At 44.8% G+C, this 21,616-nt stretch overlaps 1 protein-coding gene across 2 annotated transcripts in view; it reads left to right on the forward strand.

The window, feature by feature from the left end:
• RALY (RALY heterogeneous nuclear ribonucleoprotein) overlaps positions 1-21,616 on the forward strand; it is a 264,917-nt gene that overhangs the window by 195,557 nt on the left and 47,744 nt on the right. For both annotated transcript variants that reach the window (XM_040330366.1, XM_040330367.1), the window contains exon 3: positions 15,680-15,949. In XM_040330366.1, coding sequence (XP_040186300.1) covers positions 15,694-15,949 — 256 coding nt within the window. In that variant the 5' untranslated portion in view covers positions 15,680-15,693. The remainder of the gene's footprint in view (positions 1-15,679; positions 15,950-21,616) is intronic.

Here is a 21,616-nt window from a genome sequence, read left to right on the forward strand (position 1 = left end):
ACAGTAACTATTTTACAGGCATTTGACATTTTGTTGCCCAGAAATGCCCCTCTGTGTTATCCTATGGGATTAATTTACTAAAACTGGAGAGTGCAAAATCTGGTGCAGCTCTGCGTGACAGCCAATCAGCTTTTAAATTCAGCTTGCTAGAGGCCATTTACGTACCTCATAAAGCCTGACTGGAATACTCCCAGGAGGTTGCTAGGACATTGCTAAGTGAGGCCTAATCGTTACAGGTTACCAGTTTAGATTTACCCAGGAGGTCTGGTGGTATAATTATTAAATGGTAAATAATACTGTGCTATCCAAATGTATTAATTAGATAAAATAATTAATTAAATAAAGTTGATAATAAATAATAATAAAGCGATCTAGTGAACGAATATTGTGGACATTTAGCACTGTGTGGACTTTCTGGCAGAGTGCTTGCTGACACGGACGTCTTAATAGCATCATGGGCCCCTGGGCAAAGTAATGCTTTGGGGCCCCTACAATGGAGACAGTGCAGGTAAACAGAAATCAAGTAGGTAGAGGATATCTAGGGTGAAGAGGGGTCAGAGTGCTTGGGGGGATATCTAGGGTGAAGAGGGGTCAGAGTGCTTGGGGGGATATCTAGGGTGAAGAGGGGTCAGAGTGCTGGGGGGGGGGGTATCTAGGGTGAAGAGGGGTCAGAGTGCTGGGGGGAATATCTAGGGTGAAGAGGGGTCAGAGTGCTGGGGGGATATCTAGGGTGAAGAGGGGTCAGAGTGCTGGGGGAATATCTAGGGTGAAGAGGGGTCAGAGCGCTGGGGGGATATCTGGAGTGTAGAGGGGGGTCAGAGTGCTGGGGGGATATCTAGGGTGAAGAGGGGTCAGAGTGCTTGGGGGGATTTCTAGGGTGAAGAGGGGTAAGAGTGCTGGGGGGATATCTAGGGTGAAGAGGGGTCAGAGTGCTGGGGGGATATCTAGGGTGAAGAGGGGTCAGAGTGCTGGGGGGATATCTAGGGTGAAGATGGGTCAGAGTGCTTGGGGGGATATCTAGGGTGAAGAGGGGTCAGAGTGCTGGGGGGATATCTAGGGTGAAGAGGGGTCAGAGTGCTGGGGGGATATCTGGGGTGAAGAGGGGTCAGAGTGCTTGGGGGGACATCTGGAATGTAGAGGGGCAGCCCGGGCAGGAGTGCCACCAAACACACATTCAAGTGAACGGGACCATGCAGCAACTGCAAGCCGAATGGTAGTCTCATGTTTGCGGTGCTGTATTCCCATTCAATATCCCCATAAAAAAAGGCGATTGGCCGCTCGTGTGCTCCTCCACCTTGATCCACCACATATCGCTTTTCAGGGACTGCTGCAAGCCCCAAAACTAACCTTGACATTGAAATTAGTTAAACTATAGCTGATTAATCAATGAATACGAAACATCAGAACACCAATATATGTATCATATGAGAACATTTCATTAGTGATCATGAGGCTACATGCTGTGGTATGTTTGTATGTGTGTACCAAGAAAGGGTAATTAATAATATTAATTAGTACAAGGTATAATATCAATCTCAGTCATAGTGCAAAAACAACTGTAAACTAGGATGAATGTGTTCCAATTATAGCAGTCCTTTGCCATCTATCTTTCCACCGCTGATGTACTTTGTACATATATCTTCCAAGGTGCTCTTATCTATCGTAAAGCAGAACCCTAGCCCCAAAAAAAATATTAGCCCACTAAAGATAAAAATTAAAAAAAAGCACCTCTGGCTGCATAATCACGTGAAATGTCCCCCTGCAGTAATTCTTTTCCACCACTAGATGTCCCCAGTCTTCTAGGTTGAATGACAGCCAGCATCATTCAACCCACTTCCTCAGAGCCCAGAATGTCATGGACCCGCCCCCGAGGAGGAGTCATCATGCAGCCTAGGCTTAGAATTCTACTGCACTACATGATGTGGACACGTCATTAGATGAGCGCTGTGCCATCGAGTAAGAGACCCATGACATCTTCAGACTGGACAGAGGACCCTTGGAGAGAGGCATGTAAAAATGTAATGTTTAAAATGGAAATGTGGGATTTCAAAATAACAAACATACATACTCACCTAGGTGGATATAGCATCGGTCTGAGGCTGCATCTGTCCCCTGTCGGCTTTACACTGAGAACTGAGCAATTAAAGACTGCTGATCGCTAAGTTTACGGTCTTCATTGAGCAGAGAGCTGAAGACTGTCCGTCTTATTATCTTTAAACATTTGTGGCTCTTTGTTGAATTTTGTAGTAGGTGTTCAACAGTGGCGGTTGGGATTTTTTGGGGGATGGCAAACAGTATGCCACCCCACCAACCCCCCCCCCCCCCGCACCCTGTCGGACGGTAGCACTTACCCCATCACCAGCTACTTTTCCCTGCTCATGGGCGGGGGCGGCCTCCCATTCTCCTGCTCTCCATCACCGGCGGCTTCCCTTTTTCGGTGGCCTCCCGTTCTCCTGCTCTCCACGGCGGTCACTTCCGTTTCCTCCCTCTTCCTCGGCGCCCAATCGGAAGTCTTCTCTTTTCGGTCAATCGGAAAACGAGTTTTACACCCGCTTCTGATTGGCCAGATTGAGGATCATGTGCTTCAACAGCAAATATTCATTCGCTGTCGTAACACATCTGGGTGGGCTCTGCGACCCAAGCCCACCCTATTTTGAAGCCTATTAGTTGGCTCTGATCAGGTGCTTCAAAAAATCCCCTGCTGCTGTAATCCATGCGCCCGGGGACCTGCAAGGGGCCGGACGCATGAATAGGGGGTGTCGGCCACGGCAATGGATAGGGGGGTGGCGTGAGAGAGGGGGTGGCGCCTGAGCGCCCCCTAATGGACTGGGCGCTACTGATGTTCAATTTTGTACAAGCTTGTTACAAGCTTCTTAAAGCGTGGTTCCAACCACAATTAGCATTTTTTAAATGTATGTCCTTTCATCATGCGTTTTTATAATATAAATCCGGTCACTTACTATTTTACAATCCGCCGCCGCTCCGCATAGTTATTCAAAAAAGATATGTCCACACCGTTGTCATGTTGCTTGTGGGCATTGTGAAGCCCACAAGCACTTACTTCCTGGAAGTCTTGGATGGGGAGTGATAATTGGGTAGCGCACTGCAATCCTGGGAAATGATGACACATTTCCCAGGAGCATTAGAAGGAGATGATGTCAGAATCCTAGATGATTCCAAAGGCAGATTTTGTGGGATGGCATAGCAACAGCCATTTGCAGATGACTAAAAATTAAAAAAATAAAAACTTTTTTCTTTTTTAGGTCTAATGAGCACAATAATGAAAAAAAAATTTGGGGATGGAAACTCCACTTCAAACTGTGCAAAGAGAACTCAAAAATATAAAGGGAAGTACCCAACAGCAACCAATAAGTTTTAGATAATTGATCAATGAAATATAAGCATTTTTCATGGCTGTTCCCTTATTGAACAAGCCGGGAAGTATTACTCAGGTTGAAAGAAGACATGTCTATGAGGATCAGGGTCCCTAACCCCCCTATCTAATCCTGGGAAGGACAAAATCCTGATAAAATGTGCTACAATTTACTTAAACAGAGACAAATTGCATTGTACCACTAATGGCTATAGTGACAAATGTTCCATTCACCCGCCATTGGCAGGTCAATGCTTGTGAGAAGATTCACCACATTTCTAAAGCCCGTTTAACAGCCAGATTGAACAACAAACGTTTTCCTGATGAAGTGTTTTCCACTGTTTGTCAAACATCTGGATCTTCCATTCTTTAGTAAATAGTCCAGGTCGCAATAACATTGCTATAATTACTAATAGCCAATGGTAAATTTAGTGGCCTCAATTGCTTTTAAAACGTATTGCTCTCACGTGGTGATTGGCTGATGTAATCAGTATTTTACTCTGAATTCTTATGGGAGACGTGCCCTGCTCCATCCTACGCTGGTTCATGCACACATCCGTTGCCCATTAGACATTCCACATGCAAAGTCCACAATTATCAGTCAAATTGCTCTCCTGCACATAAAGAAACTCTCAAAATTAGCAGCGACCATGGTCAGACGACCAGACATGGCAATTATCTCCTTTAAAGCCCAACTTAAAGTGATTTTAAAGCTTATCTATTTTTTTTTTTTAATAATAAACATAGGCGTGCCCAAGGCGTGTGCCAGATGTGCCTGGGCACACCCTAATCCTGGTATTGCCAACCTGTCAATGGTGGGCAGGTGACAGGTAAACCGCAATCCTTCCCTGCAGACCCTCAGAACCCGGACAGGAGAGGTGCCGGGGGTTGGAATTTAGTGAAACCGATCTGTATTTTCCTCCTGCAGCAGCCTGAAAGTAGGCTTCTCCTCCTCCTCCCTTTTGTCAACATTCAGCTGCTACAGGAGGAAAATATAGGGGATCGGAACTAATATATGCCACCCCTCCTTTCCCTGTTACACTTCCTTCCCTGTTACACACATCAAACAGAAATCCGGCAGACGACTGTCCGCTGAAAACGGTCCGGCGGACCGTTTTCAGCGGACTGTTCGGTCGTCTGTACAAGGCCTTAGGGTGTAAATTCGACGTGATACCGAGCATGCGCGCGCATGCGCCGTACGATCGGCACGTCATTTACGTGGGGTTGATTTACATACAACACGCCCACCTCTTCCACATTTGAATTACGCGGGCTTACGCCGGCCCATTTACGCTACGCCGCCGCAACTTGCGGAGCAAGTGCTTTTTGAATACTGCACTTGCCCGTCCAAGTTGCGGAGGCGTAGCGTAAATAGGATACGCTACGCCCGCAGAAAGTTACGCGCTCGTACGTGAATCTGGTCCTAAGTCTTTTGTTGGATGTACCCGGCATGTATTTATCTGATTTAAACTTGGCCTTTAAAAAGGCGCTTTTTTTTATGCTAGTATCCCATTATATTTTTTTTCCAACATTCTTTTGTTAAACAATGGTCGTGAGTCTGCTAAAACCTGTTCCTATGGAAGCCTATTCTGCCTTTTCACAGCACTTACATGAAAATGATTTCATATCGCAGCTCTTAAATCGCCTTTTATCAATCCGCTTTATGCATTTCGAGACAAGGCAGAAGCAATTTTAATTTTAGCAAGCGATGATACAGCGACACACACACTTATATGTTGTGTTACATTGTGTGCATCACTCCTCCCCTTACATTGCAGATCCATTGCAGCCAGACGTTGCACAGATCAATGTCTCTCATTCATCAGTTGAAATACCATAATTGCATGATTTAATAATACATTTCTAAAAGCTTTGCCTCTTGTCAGGAAATGATTTTCATTTAACAAGCCATCAGTTCACTGAGTGTTTTTTATGCTTAATTGATGACTGACACATGCAGACTGAGCCCAAAATCTAATCATTTGCCTTCCCTTCTGTTTTAATAAATTGCTTATTGTAACAGCTTATATTTCTCCCGAGAGCAGAGCGCGGTCACGGCAAGGTTACTACGCGCCAAGGTTAGCGGGCGCCATGTGTAGGGATGTCAAAAGATCAGAACAATGACAGACGTGTGAGCTGTATGTGATTACTATTATTATAGCATGGAGGTCACCAAACTGTTCAGTACGAGGGCCACACTGTACATTTTACAAATAGTCGCACCCTGGAAAAAAAAAAAAAAAGTTTAAAATAAATGAAAAAAATACGTTTTTAGTTGGATATTTTTGTAATCAATATGAGAAATGTGACAATAAATAAAAACAAATGCATATATAAAACAAACACAAAAGGATGTCTCAATCTAAGTGTAGTAATTTATTTAATAGAATAAAAGACAATAAAAATGCACTCACTAGTTAACCACTTAAGGGGTTAGGGTTAGGGGTTAGGGGTTAGGATTAGGGGTTAGGGTTAGGTGTTAGGATTAGGGGTTAGGGTTAGGGGTTAGGGGTTAGGGTTGGGAGTTAGGGTTAGGGTTGGGGGTTAGGGTTAGGGTTGGGGGTTAGGGTTAGGGGTTAGGGGTTAGGGTAAGGGTTTGCGATTCGGCACTGCGTCGCTTTAACTGACAATTGCGCGGTCGTGAGACGTGACTCCCAAACAAAATTGGCGTCCTTTTTTCCCCACAAATAGAGCTTTCTTTTGGTGGTATTTGATCACCTCTACGGATTTTAGTTTTTGCGCTATAAACAAAAATAGAGCGACAATTTTGAAAAAAAAAATAATTTTTTTACTTTTTGCTATAATAAATATCCCCCAAAAATATATAAAAAAAAAAAAATTTCTCAGTTTAGGCCGATACGTATTCTTCTACATATTTTTCGTAAAAAAAAAATCGCATTGATTGGCAGTCAGCAGCTCTCTGCTCGGGGAGCCGAAAGAACCAAGCCATCGGTTCTGAGTGTCAATGGCTTGGTTCTGAGTGTCAATGGCTTGGTTCTGAGTGTAGGGACGCCGGGGGACAGATGCAGCATCGGACCGATGCTGCACCTACCTAGGTAAGTATAATGGGGGGGGGGGACTAACCTATACTTCTCCTTTAAAAGTTGATCAAGGCTTGACATAAACCCATATAGACCTCTATAGGATCGCCGCAGACAAGCAGCTGGCTAAAGCAGAGATCTTGTGGAAAGTGGGTCTGTACACACGATCGGTCAAACCGATGAGAACAGTCTGATGGACAGTTTTCATCGGACCAAACCGATTGTGTGTGGGCCCCATGGGTTATTTATCCATAGGTTAAAAAAAAAAGCAATCTTGTTTTAAATTTAACCGATGGATACCTAACCGATAGAAAAAAAAACGATCGTTTGTAGGCACGTCCATTGGTTAAAAATCCACGCATGCTCAGAATCAAGTCGACACATGCTTGGAAGCATTGAACTTTGTTTTTTTCAGCACGTCGTTGTGTTTTACGTCACCGCGTTCTGACACGATCGTGTCAGATCGTGAGGATACATTGAATAATTCTAAATGAAGGTCTTAAAGCATAAGGCCCAGGTGTTTAAAAATTAGGGTTTGCTAAGCTGAAACTTTTCTGGTCATATATAAAAGAGTGTGGTGGACACAACTGCATGTGACTGTCTAACGATGTAGTTGGGAAAAAAAATATTTCAAGTTGCTGTGAGTTGGAAAAAATCTTGCAGTGAGCCAGATGTACCCCAAGGACCAGAGTTGGGAGACCCCTGTTATAGAGTATATTGGTTAGTTAGAGCTGAGGTAATGTATCTCCTTCTTTAAATTATAGAGCTATCAGGATCTACATAGGAGTCAAGTGACCATGTTAAAGAATGAAGCCTCGTACACACGACCGGTTTTCCCGTCTGGAAAACTGCCGTGAGAGCTTTTGGCCGGGAAAACCGGCCGTGTGTATGCTCCATCTCAGTTTTCCCGGCAGGAAAACTGCCGGGAAAAAAAAGAGAACCAGCTCTCTTTTTTCCCACCGGTACTCCTGCCGTTTTTTTAACCCGGCAGTTTTCCTATGGGAAACATAGCCAGGGCCGTTCGAAGACATTTGGGGGCCCCAGGCATCCACACGCACACCGGCAGATGTTGGTGTCCGCACAGGGGCCCCAGCAGGGACGCATCGCTGCGTCCTCCGGCAGTCCGGTCGGCCGTGTACCATAACCGCACGGTACAGGAGATTCAGTTTGCTGTTCCTGGGGCCGGACTGAAAGGAAGTGAACACTCAGTGTGTGCACTTCCTGTCAGTCCGGCCGGGAACAGGAACCTGATTCTCCTGTACCGCGCAGTTATGGTACACGGCCGACCGGACTGCAGGAGGACGCAGCGGTGCGGCAAGGGCCCTCCCTGCTGGGGCCCCTGGCCAGCTCGGGGGCCCCTGGCCAGCTCGGGGCCCCAGGCAAATGCTTGCTTTGCCTGTCGGGTTCAGACGGGCCTGAACACAGCTATGGAGCATACGCACGGCTGGGATTATTATATTATATTATAGCCATATAGTAAACAGATGCAGAATGGGCTCATAATGATTGAGATTGACAGCTAGGCACATTATGAGTAAATTCTAGGTAAAGTTAGGTGCAGTGAGTGCTCAACGAGGTATGCATACAAAGTTTAAGGGGTACAGGGATGCTCCAATGGGGCCCTCGTATGTGTGGGGGGGGGACACATGGGGGTTGTTTGGCATCCTGAGCCCAGGGTTGGGCTTTAAAGTCCATCTTAAACTATTACTACTACTACTATTATAAAGACTAGTTTGACAATGCTGCTGCAAGACATCACTGCAGCATGAACCTCACTGTCAACTGTTTCAGGAAGTGGAAATGTAGTGGCAAGATCAATAGGTAAACTAACTATGTTATGGGATGGACTAATAAAAAACAAAGAGTCAGGCCCCGTACACACGACCGAGTTTCTCGGCAGAATTCAGCCAGAAACTCGATCGGAGCCGTATTCTGCCGAGAAACCCGGTCGTGTGTACACTTTTGGCCGAGGAAACCGACGAGAATCTCGTCCGGCCAAATAGAGAACATGTTCTCTATTTCCTCGTTAGTCAATGAGGAAACTTGGCTCGCCGAGATCCTCGGCGGCTTCACAAGGAACTCGATGAGCAAAACGATGTGTTTTGCTCGTTGAGTTTCTCGGACGTGTGTACGAGGCCTCATATTGTGCCTTGGTACTTAGAAATTTTGGATATTTGTTACATGATCACTATGATGTCATACTTTTTCAATAAACTTTATTGAACAAAAGCTCCTGAGTTAATGCTACTGAAGACTGCATCATAAAATTTGTTTTTTACATATAGTTCCACTTTAAATTATGCATACCATATAGAGGCATTAGAATCATACATATCAGGTAGAAGCATTGGCGACGTAACCCTTTTCTTCCAAGCACCAGGGTCCCTTAAAGCGGGAGTTCACCCATTTATTAAAAAAAAAAAAAATTCCCCTTAGATTCCTGCTCGTTTGGTCTAGGGCAAGGGTGTCAAACTGGTGGCCCTCCAGCTGTTGCGGAACTACAAGTCACATCATGCCTCTACTTGAGGGAGTCATGCTTGTAACTGTCAGCCTTGCAATGCCTCATGGGACTTGTAGTTTTGCAACAGCTGGAGGGCCGCCAGTTTGAGACCCCTGGTCTAGGGGAATCGGCTATTTGTTTTAAAATATGAGCAGTACTTACCGTTTTCGAGATGCATCTTCTTCCGTCACTTCCGGGTATGGGTCTTCGGGAGTGGGCGTTCCTTCTTGATTGACAGTCTTCCGAGAGGCTTCCGACGGTTGCATCCATCGCGTCACTCGTAGCCGAAAGAAGCCGAACGTCGGTGCGGCTCTATACTGCGCCTGCGCACCGACGTTCGGCTTCTTTCGGAAAATTGTGACGCGATGGATGCGACCATCGGAAGCCTCTCAGAAGACTGTCAATCAAGAAGGAACGCCCATTCCCGCAGCCCATACCTGGAAGCGACGGAGAGGATGCGTCTCGTAAACGGGTAAGTACTGCTCATATTTTAAAACAAATAGCCGATTCCCCTAGACAAAACGAGCAGGAATCTAAGGCTAAAAAGTCCTCTCTAAGGCTGAACATCCGCTTTAAATAGGGTTTCTTCATCTGAGGGGCTGAAAGGATCAGCTAATCATGCGACCACTGTGATTGGCTGTCACAGTGGTCACATGATCGGGAGCCAGTGCCGCTGACTCCCAATGATTAGTATGGACTGAGAGCAATCATTGACTGCTCACTCACAGTGGGAACACACAATGAGCACACTCACTACACAGAAATATTTGTCGCCCGTAGACGCATATGAGCGGTGTGTGGGCTTTAATGCCCAACCTCTATGCCGTCACACATTTGCATTATGTAGCGGCAAGAGATTAAAAAGTAATTATTATTTAACTTCTGAATATACGTACATGTTTATGTTACATGGCCATTTTATATAAAAACAGTGTTTAATAGAGCTTGAATAAAGAATAAATGACAGCAGACACGTCTTCCTAAAACTATGTCATGCCGTAATCCAGTCCCTTTTATGTATTTATATATTCATCCATCACTTTAACAGAAGTAGATCTTGGCGAGATGTCACTTCCAGTATACTGCATGTTACACGCATGGCTGCTTTCTTTGTTTACCAAGAGATAACTGTAAATTGAAATAAACATGTCATACTCTTCAGGCTTTTACAAGGCAATTAGTGAGATGTTTTAGAAGATTGAATTATCTTGCATCACTACACATGCACCATATACTGCAGGGCTGGGCAAATCCCAAGCGACAATTAAAAATGGTACCTAAAAATTACCAATTCAGCCTGTTAAAGGGCTAGATAACCTATATTACAAATGTCTTTGTTTAAAGACCTAAATGTAACAGTTGCATAAAATGATACAGCTCCATACTTCCCAAATTTCCAATTTTCAGCTGGATAGTCAGGCTTTCCCAAAATGGGCATGGTTTGGTTTAGGTGTCTGGGAGGACTAACAGTCCTGCTCCTCTTGGCCAAGGCACGGGAGGCAGTAAGTGCTGGTTGGTCCTTGGTAGTAAATGTCTACCCCGAGTAGTAATTAAAGAGTACCTAAACCCAAAAACAAACATTCTGGGCTAGATTCAGAAAGATAAGCGTATCTTTCTGCGGGCGTAACGTATCTCAGATACATTGCGCCGCCGTAAATTAGGGCGCAAGTTCCGTATTCAGAAAGAACTTGCACCCTAAGTTACGGCGGGGTAACGTATGTGGGCTGGCGTAAGCCTAATTCAAATGGGGATGATGTGGGCGTGTTTTATTTAAATGAATGGTGACCCCGCGAAAGAATCCCAGTGCGCATGCTCGAAATTCCGCCGCAAATTGCTTTCAACGTGAACGTAAATTTGGTCCAGCCCTATTCGCGAACAACTTACACAAACAACGTAAAATTTTCAAAAATTGATGCGGGAACGACGTCCATACTTAACATAGGATACGCCTCATATAGCAGGGGTAACTTTACGTCGGAAAAAGCCTAACGTAAACGACGTAAAAAATTGTGCCGGGCGCACGTACATTTCTGAATCGGCGTAACTACCTAATTTGCATATTCCTTGCGTAAATATACGGAAGCACCACCTAGCGGCCAGCGTAAATATGCAGCCTAAGATACGACGGTGTGAGACACTTACGCCGGTCGGATCTTAGGGAAATCTATGCGTAACTAATTCTATGAATCAGTCGCATAGATACGACGACGCAACTCAGAGATACGACGGCGTATCTCGTACCTGAATCTAGCCCTCTATGTACATCAGCTTACCAGTTCCAGGCTTTTTTTCTTTATTTTCACCTTGCGATCCTACCAATAACATGCCTTCTGTCCTAGGGTGACAAGTCACTCACATTGTACATCTATGGAGGAGCAGTAATGTCAGCCTTGGCCCGTGATATGGACTACAGGTTGACATACTAACACCTGTACACTCCGTCTGCATCAGTAGACTAAATCAGCTATTCTCAACCAGGGACCATATAACCCTAGGGTTCCCTCAGAGGTTGCTAGGGGTTCCTTGAGCCGTGGGACTGACTGACCTCCTATCTGATGGTGGCTGTACAGTTTCGGGTGTAATGTCAGATAGGAAATCAACCAACCATTCTCAACCAGTGTTCCTCCAGAGATTTCTAGCGGTTCATTGAGCTGTGGCGCTGACTGGCCTCCTATCTGATGGTGCCTGCACAGTTCCAGGTCTAATGTCAGATAGGAGGTCAAACAGCAGAGGCATAGCTTGAAGCGTGTGGGCCCCGATGCAAAAGTTGACCTGGCCCCTGGGCTGTTCTCACCCTGTGCTCCTCTCTATTCAGGAAATGTCTCACAGCTTGTCCCCAGCCAAAGAGTCAACGGAGGGGTGTGGACTGTGGAAGGCAAAGTGGAAGCCCAGTACTGGAGCGTGGCTGTGGGGCCCTTGGGCTGATCGGAGCTGGACTTTGTGGAGGGTATGATAATATGACAGGGAGGCTGCAGGGGCCCCCTGGAGCTAGGGGTGGGGTTGTGATTGTGACCCCTGCAACCCCTTATGCTACGCCCATGTCAAACAGCCATTTTCAACCAAGGTTCCTACAGAGGTTGCTAGGGGTCTCTTGAGCTGTGGCTGATTGATCTTATATCTGAAGGTGCATGCACAGTTCTGGGTCTAACGTCCTTTGGCAGAGGCAGCAACATGCTACCAATGATCTTGTTATCAATGTAAGGGGCGTTTTCCCAGTGACCCATGATTTATTTATTTTAGCACGGGTTCTTGGAGCCCTGAAAAATAATTTTAAGGGTTTCTCTAGAGTAAAAATGTTGAGAAAGGCTGGACTAATTTATGAGGGTCCCATGTCATCAGATAAGGATGTGGATGCATGAACGTCACCTGCAAGGAGAAGTGCCATGTGGATTTTAAGAAACTGAAAGGTAAGTATAAAACTGTAATTTTAACAGTATTAAAGTTCTGGAAAGAAGCTTTGGCCTAAGGATTAGTTATACTATTTTCTGAAAAACTGAAATATGTTCTATGCACTATTGCTAAGATTTGTTCAGCTCTATATAAAATTCTGTTGCTCCCTCAGTGCCAACCTTCTTATATCAAGTCAAGAGTTGTTCATAAACCCTCTCTTCTCTATTGCTAGAGCTCCATTAGGCAAATTGAGATTTAGTTTAGGTAAGCCTGGAAACAGATTTAATGCAAAGTGGACCTAGCATCAGATGTATTGTTTGCATGGTAAATGTAGCATGCTGTTTCCTTGCTTCCACCCTTTCTTAGGAGAGGAGGAAACTCGCTCCCTCCTCTCTGTCTGCTTTTCTTCCCTCTCTATTGTTCACCCATTTTATTTCTTAAGCTTCCAATTTCTTCTGGGGTTTTATTAGAGCCCAGGACTAGGTTTCTCTGCGGGCACTTGCTGAGCTAAACCTACAAAAGCTTTATTTGCCTTATTTGCAGTGGCGGCTGGTGCTAAAAAAATAAAAAGAATTTGGAAAAAAACATCAAACGCTGCCACTGTGCCATCAAACGCTGCCACTGTGCCCACCAAATGCTGCTACTGTGCCCACCAAATTCTGTCACTGTGCCCACCAAATGCTGCGACTGTGCCCAACAAATGCTGCGACTGTGCCCACCAAATGCTGCGACTGTGCCCACCAAATGCTATGACTGTGCCCACCAAATGCTGAGACTGTGCCCACCAAATGCTGCGACTGTGCCACCAAATGCTGCGACTGTGCCCACCAAATGCTATGACTGTGCCCACCAAATGCTGCGACTGTGCCCACCAAATGCTGTGACTGTGCCCACCAAATGCTGCGACTGTGCCCACCAAATGCTGCCAGTGTGCCATGTGCCCAATGCTGCCAGTGTGCCCAATTCTGCCAGTGTTCCCAATGCTGCCAGTGTGCCTCAAGTTTTGCCACAGTGCCCCAAACGTTGCCCGCCGTCTGCCCCCGCCCTTACCTTCTCTCGGGTCAGCAGTGGGTGGCGGCGGCAGGCGGCGAGCGGAGTCCTCCATTTCTTCCTCGATGAGAAAGACTCTTCTCCCGCCTGCTCCTCCTCTCGTCCTTCTAAGCCTGATGCTTCAGCCAATCAGGTGACTGGTAACCAGACACGGTGCACCTGATTGGCTGAGAGGTGGTTCAGTGTTAAGGAAGCACTGTTTAACCAGGGAACGCACATCCTGTGCGCCCTCTGGTTACCCATTTGGAAGCCGATCTAATCGGGAAGCCTATTAGAGCCTCTCACTCTAATCAGGCACTTCCAAAACACACCCACCGCTGTTATTCAGATGGCCGCCGCCCACCTGAATAGTGGGCGGCAGCAACAACAATACATAGATTCATGCAATGCATGAATCTATGTATTGTTGATTCATTAGTGCAGGAGAGAGGGGGCGGCGCCCCTGCGCCCACTATGGACACGCCGCCACTACTTATTTGCCATATTGGGGTTGGTCCTTTATGTTTTTCCTTATGAGTATTTACATTATTATTATATAGGTTGTTTGTTTTTGGAAGCTCTGTTCCACTGTGCATCAAGTTGTCTAATTTTGTTTAATGCTTGTATTGTTACAAAAAACAAAAAAACATGTAGCCTGCTAAGTTATTTGTAAAATTAACACATCCAGGTTTTTTATTACCAATCACAGAGATCACAGTAGTTTCCCTGACAATGCTTAGGCCTCGTACACACAACCGTTTTCCTCCACAGAATCCATCAAGAAACTTGGTGGCAGAGCTTTTTTGCCGAGGAAACCGGCCGTGTGTATGTTTTTCATCGAGGAAACTGTCGAGGAACTCGACAAGGAAAAAAGAGAACAAGTTCTCTTTTTCCTCGTCGGGAGTCTCAATTTCCTCGTCGGGCTGGTTTTGGACGAGAAACATGATCGTGTGTATGCTAAGAAACCCACGGATACTCAGAATAAAGTATGAGACGGGAGCGCACCTTCGGAAAAAGTAGCGTTTGTAACGGAGATAACACATTTTTCACGCTGTAACAGTCTGAAAAGTGCAAATCGTCTCTTACCAAACTTTTACTTAACACGCAGTAACATGACATTAGCAAAAGCAGCCCCAAGGGTTGTGCCAGTGGAATCGAACTTCCCCTGCCATTGTATGTGTTGTACGTCACCGCGTTTGAGAACGAGGAGATTTGGTCTTGACCGTGTGTACGCAAAGAAAGCTTGTCGAGTTCCTCGACAAGTCTAACAAGGAACTCGTCGAGGAAAACGATGTGTCTTTTCCGACGAGTTCCTCGGTCGTGTGTACGAGGCCTCGTACACACGACCGAGGAACTCGTCGGAAAAGACACATTGTTTTCCTCGACGAGTTCCTTGTTAGACTTGTTCCTCAACAGGTTCCTCGAAGAAAAACATACACACGACCGGTTTCCTCGGCAAAAAAGCTCTGCCACCAAGTTTCTTGGTGGATTCTGGTCGTGTGTACGAGGCCTTATAGCTGCTTGTCTCATCAGAAGAATGGAGACATCTTGGTTCAGGCATCATCCAAGGTCAGCATCTACTGTCTGGTTCTTTAGTCTTGTAATTTGGGATGCTGGCTCAGAGATGACACACTCATATAAAATCTGGTACCTGTGCAGTTGGTGTTCACAATTGTCCCTGCTTCAGCCCTTCACTTTGACTCACTAATGTTGCGTCTGATCACTGGGGGAGAGGAGAGTGAGAAAAAACTACCTCCTTCCTCAAGTATATGCAAATCATTTATTGGAGCTCAAGGGCAGCTTTGAAAACAAACTGACTTATATGTGGGAAGATCTACCTAGCCGACCTTGGTTCCCAACTTCCCATTAGTTCTAGGGATGTTACCAAAAGTTACATTTGCAAGGAAGACCAGTATATTGACTTTAAGCTCCATGTAGACTTCTGTGAAAAATTTTAAGAGCCAATCATGCAAGTAGAAAGTAGCAACAACAGCAGACTAATGCCTCGTACACTCGTACAACTGACTTTTTTCATCGGATATTCCGATCGTGTGTAGCCCGATCTGAGTTTTTTCATTGTAAATTCTGATTAATTCCATCAGAGTTTAGATATAGAACATGTCCTATTTTTCTCCGATGGAATTCCGTCGGAATTCCAATGGGATTTGGCCGGGCAAAAGCCTGATCGTGTGTACGCGGCATTAAAACATAAAGATCATTTTAATTATAATAAATTGGTAACTAAGAGTGCTATGTTATTTTACTTATCTTATATCTGGTGCATATTGACTTTACTTCCTCATTTCTAAATGTCCTACTTTTTAATCTTTATCATTTTGTCTCCAGCCTCAGGGGAGAAAATGTCCCTGAAAGCCTCAACCAGCAACATTACCAACAAAAACGATCCCAAGTCCTTGAATTCACGAGTCTTTATCGGCAACCTGAACACAGCAGTGGTGAAGAAGAGTGATGTGGAATCCATCTTCTCAAAATACGGCCGGGTGGTGGGATGCTCAGTGCACAAAGGATATGCTTTTGTACAGTATCTGAATGAGAGGCACGCAAGGGGAGCTGTTCTTGGGGAAAGCGGACGAATATTGGCTGGACAGACATTGGGTAAGTAGGAAGCGACTCCAAAACAAACCAAAGCAATACATTCTAATGCAAGTTACATTTTCCTGTAGGCCTTCTAGGCCAGAGATTTGTGGGGGCAAGATCATTGAAGTGCTGACTGGCCTGCCCATAAATTGTATCCTAATTTATAACGAGTATCTCTCCAGCTATACTTAGCCTGCACAATAAGTATTAATACAAAGTACCATTTTAACCACTTAAGGACCGCCGCACGACTAAATACGTTGGCAGAATGGCACGGCTGGGCACATGGACGTATATTTACGTCCCCTTTAGGAGCCTAGCCGTGGGTCGCGAGCAAGCCAAAGCGTCGCAAAGCTCCGTGACCGCGCTCGCGGACCCGATTGCCGCGGGTGTCCCAGGAGCTGAAGAACGGGGAGAGGTGAGTGTAAACACACCTTCCCTGTTCTTGTTTGTGGCAATGTCAGTGATCGTCTGTTCCCTGATATAGGGAACAACGATCACTGACGTCACACGTCCAGCCCCGCCCCCCTACAGTTAGAAACACACATGAGGTCACACTTAACCCCTACAGCGCCCCCTAGTGGTTAACCCCTTCACTGCAATTGTCATTTTCACAGTAAACAGTGCATTTTTATAGCACTTTTCGCTGTGAAAATGACAATGGTCCCAAAAATTTGTCAAAAGTGTCCGATGTGGCCACCATAATGTCACAGTCACGAAAAAAAAAACGCTGATCGCCACCATTAGTAGTAAAAAAACGTTATTAATAAAAATGCCATAAATCTATCCCCTATTTTGTAAACGGTATAAATTTTGCGCAAACCAATCAATAAACGCTTATTGTAATTTTATTTTAACAAAAATAGGTAGAAGAATACGTATCAGCCTAAAATGATGAAAAAAAAATTTTTTTGATCTTTTTTGGGGATATTCATTATAGCAAAAAGTAAAAAATATTGCATTTTTTTCAAAATTGTCATTCTATTTTTGTTTATAGCGCAAAAAATAAAAACCGCAGAGGTGATACCCTCAAAAGAAAGCTCTATTTGTGGGGAAAAAAAGGACGCCAATTTTGTTTGGGAGCCACGTCGCACGACCGTGCAATTTTCAGTTAAAGCGACGCAGTGCCGAATCGCAAAAAGGGGCAAGGTCCTTAACCTGCATATTGGTCCGGGTCTTAAGCGGTTAATTGACTGCTGCACAATAAAAGCTGGTTACACACTCATTTGAAATTTTTCATTTTAAGAACATTCTTTTGATTGTCAGTGGGGTCAAACTGATGTCTGTTTTTGACCACAGTGATGAGAAAATTAGAAAAGTAGGAGGATGGAAATTTTTTCTTCAAAAAACAAATTGCTAACAGTGCATGCGTTGTTCTTTTGGTAAAGTCTCTTTGCTACAAAATCAAAGGTTAAAAGAAAACAGAATTTCGAACTACTTTCGAATGACATTCTTCAAGCCATCAAATGTACTGAGAATTTTTGTACAAGTTTTCATTTGAAAATCTAATAATGTATAATCAGCTTTTCAAAGTCCTGCTTATACAATGAGAAAACAATTCTGTAGACGAAAACATCAGGTGCTGAAAGGTCAAAGACTTAAAAGAGTTGTAAAGTCAGAAGGTTTTTTATCTTAATGTATTCTATGCATTAAGATAAAAAGCCTTCCATGTGCAGCAGTCTCCCTCAACCCCCCTAATACTCATCTGAGCCCCAGAGCTGTCCAGCGCTATTGCTAAGCGTCTTAGCCATCCAGGACTTCCCCTCCTTATTTGCTGAGACACAGCAGCGACGCCATTGGCTCCTGCTGCTGTCAATCAAAGTCAGTTAGCCATTTGGGAGAGAGAGGGGGCGGGGCCGAACAGAAGCTCTGTGTCTAAATTGACACACAGAGCTGTAGCTCAGCTTGTGTGCCCCCATAGCAAGCTGCTTGCTGCGGGGTCACTCAACAGGAGGGAGGGGCCAGGAACACAGAAAAGGGACCTGAGAAGAGGAGGATCTGCTCTGTGCAAAACCAACTGCACCAGAACAGGTATAACATGTTTGTTATTTTTATAGAAAAAAAAATTGACTTTACAGTCACTTTAAGCCTTGTACACACAATGGGAATAAGCGTTGTTTTTTTTTTGGGGGGGGGGGGGGGTTGCATGCTAGTCTCATATCATAAACGAATAGGTTACTGTTAGGGTTGTCCCGATACCGATACTAGTATCGGTATCGGGACCGATTCCGAGTATTTGCGGGAGTACTCATACTCCCGCAAATACCCCCGATACCGAAATAAAATACTTCCACCCCCCCCCCCGCCGCCGCATCCCGCCGCTACGCCGCATCCCGCCGCATCCCCGCGTGTTTAATACGGGCGGGGAACATTACAGCATTCATTTGAATAGCTGTAGTCTTTCCCGCCACGCCACGTATAGACACTCCCCCTTGCTCGGGTGAACTGTCGAATCCCGAGCAAAGGGGGGGTGTCTATACGCAGCGCGGCGCGAAAGACTACAGCTATTCAAATGAAAGCTGGAATGTTCCCCCGCCCGTTTTAACCAAGCAGGGATGCGGCGCGGCAGCATGTACAATAAGGGGGACATGGCTGCATATATGGGGGGGACATGGCTGGATATGGGGAGGACATGGCTGCATATGGGGGGGACATGGCTGCATATGGGGGGGACATGGCTGCATATGGGTGGGACATGGCTGCATATGAGGGGGACATGGCTGGATATGGGGGGGGACATGGCTGCATATGGGGGGGACATGGCTGCATATGGGGGGGACATGGCTGCATATGGGGGGACATGGCTGCATATGGGGGGACATGGCTGGATATGGGGAGGACATGGCTGCATATGGGGGGGACATGGCTGGATATGGTGGGGGACATGGCTGGATATGGGGGGGACATGGCTGCATATGGGTGGACATGGCTGGATATGGGGGAGACATGGCTGGATATGGGGGGGACATGGCTGCATATGGGGGGGACATGGCTGGATATGGGTAGGACATGGCTGGATATGGGGGGGGACATGGCTGGATATGGGGGGGACATGGCTGCATATATGGGGGGGACATGGCTGCATATATGGGGGGGACATGGCTGCATATATGGGGGGGACATGGCTGCATATATGGGGGGGACATGGCTGCATACATGGGGGGGACATGGCTGCATTTGTGGGGGGACATGGCTGCATTTGGGGACACATTTTAAAAAAAGTATCGGTATTCGGTATCGGCGAGTACTTGAAAAAAAGTATCGGTACTTGTACCCGGTCCTAAAAAAGTGGTATCGGGACAACCCTAGTTACTGTACTAGAGTTACGAAAATTCTCATAAGACAGAATACAACTTCCCACGATGATGTAATGTTTTCTTTTTCGTTTATGAGCATGCATAGCCTTGGTCACTCGATTTTTTATGAACAAATACCATACTAATTAAATGAAAATCGTTTGTTCTGCTATCGTATTAAAAAAAATTGTGCTTGTCCCTTTAGATAATTGTGCATGAACTGTTGAGAAATCGGCACTCAAAAGCAGTGTGCTAACAATCAGATTATCGGACGTTCGCTCCAAAAGTGTTTTTTCTTTTTCATACAGTTTTCTCATTGTGTGTACTAGGCATTATGTAACAAGCTAGATTGTCAGGTTCTAATGCACACGATCATTTTTCGGGTTCTAAAAAATGCCTTTTTTTTTTTATGTCATTAAAAATGATCGTGTGTGGGCTTCAGAGCATTTTTCGGGTTCTAAAAAATGGGCAAAAAATAATTTGAACATGCTCTATTTTTTAACAATGTCGTTTTTCGGGTTCTAAAAAATGATCGTGTGTGGGCTTTAACAACGTGAAAAATCCGCGCATGCTCAGAAGCAAGTTTTGAGACGGGGGCGCTCGTTCTGGTAAAACTACCGTTCGTAATGGAGTAAGCACATTCACCACGCTGTAACAGACAGAAAAGCGCGAATCGTCTTTTACTAACACAAAATCATCTAAAGCAGCCCCAAGGGTGGCGCCATCCGCATGAAACTTTGCCTTTATAGTGCCGTTGTACGTGTTGTACGTCACCGCGCTTTGCTAGAGCTTTTTTTTTTCCACGATCGTGTGTAGGCAAGGTTGTTTTAATGATCAAGTTGAAAATTTTTTAGAACCCGAAAAATGATCGTGTGTACGCGGCATAACAGTCTTTCATAACAAGAAAGACTCCTGCACTGCAGGCTGAAAAACCTATCCAATCAATAGAGATAGGTCATAATCATCGAGTATTATGTCATTTCAGATAAAAAAGAAAGGAGTCGCGCTAAATAATACAAAAAAAGTTGCTTATTATCCACTATGTGACGTGGACACAATACTAATGGAAATATCTATTCAGCGTATAAAGACTGTCCAGAATAAACACAAAAGTATAATGATTTAAAAAAAAGTGAAAAATAAACACAGTCCATTAATAGGCACAACAGGAAATAGTGAGTCCCAAGTGTGAAACAAATCCACATGCGTTGTGATTGGTGACGAACAGAAGACCTCCACCAACAAGAAACACTGACCCTTACCAGAGTCTAAGATCTCAACGAGATCAGAAACAGCCTAAATGTAAAGACATCCACTATCCAAAGCTGGAACGTATTCAAGCCTCCATCCAGTATAGTCAGAATAAGTGGTTAATCAATATCCCAATGGTCACCAGGTAAAAGTACTCCGGAATATGCAAAGGAATCAGGGAGAACTCATAGTGTAAAAACGTTTGGGATTTTAATAAATAAAACAGATTGTACACTTACAGCAATCTTGTAGTAAAACAGCATAAAATAACAGCTGGCCGGCCTGTAGGAGCGTGTGCCCGTGTCTTCCGGGTCCTCACACGTAAACGCAGTGACGTCAGAGCGCCGCCTCCCAACGTTTCGTCACAAAAGGGACTTGATCACTTAATACTTATTATGTAATTTCAGAGTGCTGCCTTTTCTAATTTGAAGATAGTTTTCAGCATATTAGTCATGTCAATGAGGAGGCTTTTGATGACCCTCATTCATAGCATTGGCCATTGGTCATTTCCCCTGGCGACGCTTATTACGGAGAAACGATGACGTCATTCCACATGCCGACGGTGTTTGTTACATATCCTTTACATCAGAAAGTCACTGTAGGTGCATTTTAATGGTTTTAATAAATAGAGTGCCAATTCCTCTGTATGTTAATCTTTCCATCGAGGGAGCGTACTTAGGATCGGAGAATTATCTGTTCCTGGAGACAGTTTCAGTGGCTGCAGAGCAGCAACACATTTGGTAATCTCGCTGTGAGATCTTATGTTCTGGTAAGAAGCCTATTTACCCTTTGTGGTGGAGCCGATCTGTTACACATTTTTCCTCTCTTTTCCGGGTGGTGTCATTCACTTGGAAATTGTGTGCATAAGTTGATTGGCGTGGTGGATTATATATAATTATTCAATTTGGACACTTCATTATTTCATATGGTTTCTGATATGAAACATATTCACTCATGGATTTATATTTATTAAGTACTTTATTTGTAAAAAAATATACATATGAATGAATTATTATTTTATATATTTATGATTTTTTTAATGTGTTCATAGGTTTTTCATTTAAAGGGACACTGCACCTTTATATTGTGTTTTTTCTTTATTTTTTCATGTATATCACATCTGATGCCCAGATAGGTG

Source organism: Rana temporaria, chromosome 12 (assembly GCF_905171775.1).
Source record: "Rana temporaria chromosome 12, aRanTem1.1, whole genome shotgun sequence".
Taxonomy (NCBI): domain Eukaryota; kingdom Metazoa; phylum Chordata; class Amphibia; order Anura; family Ranidae; genus Rana; species Rana temporaria.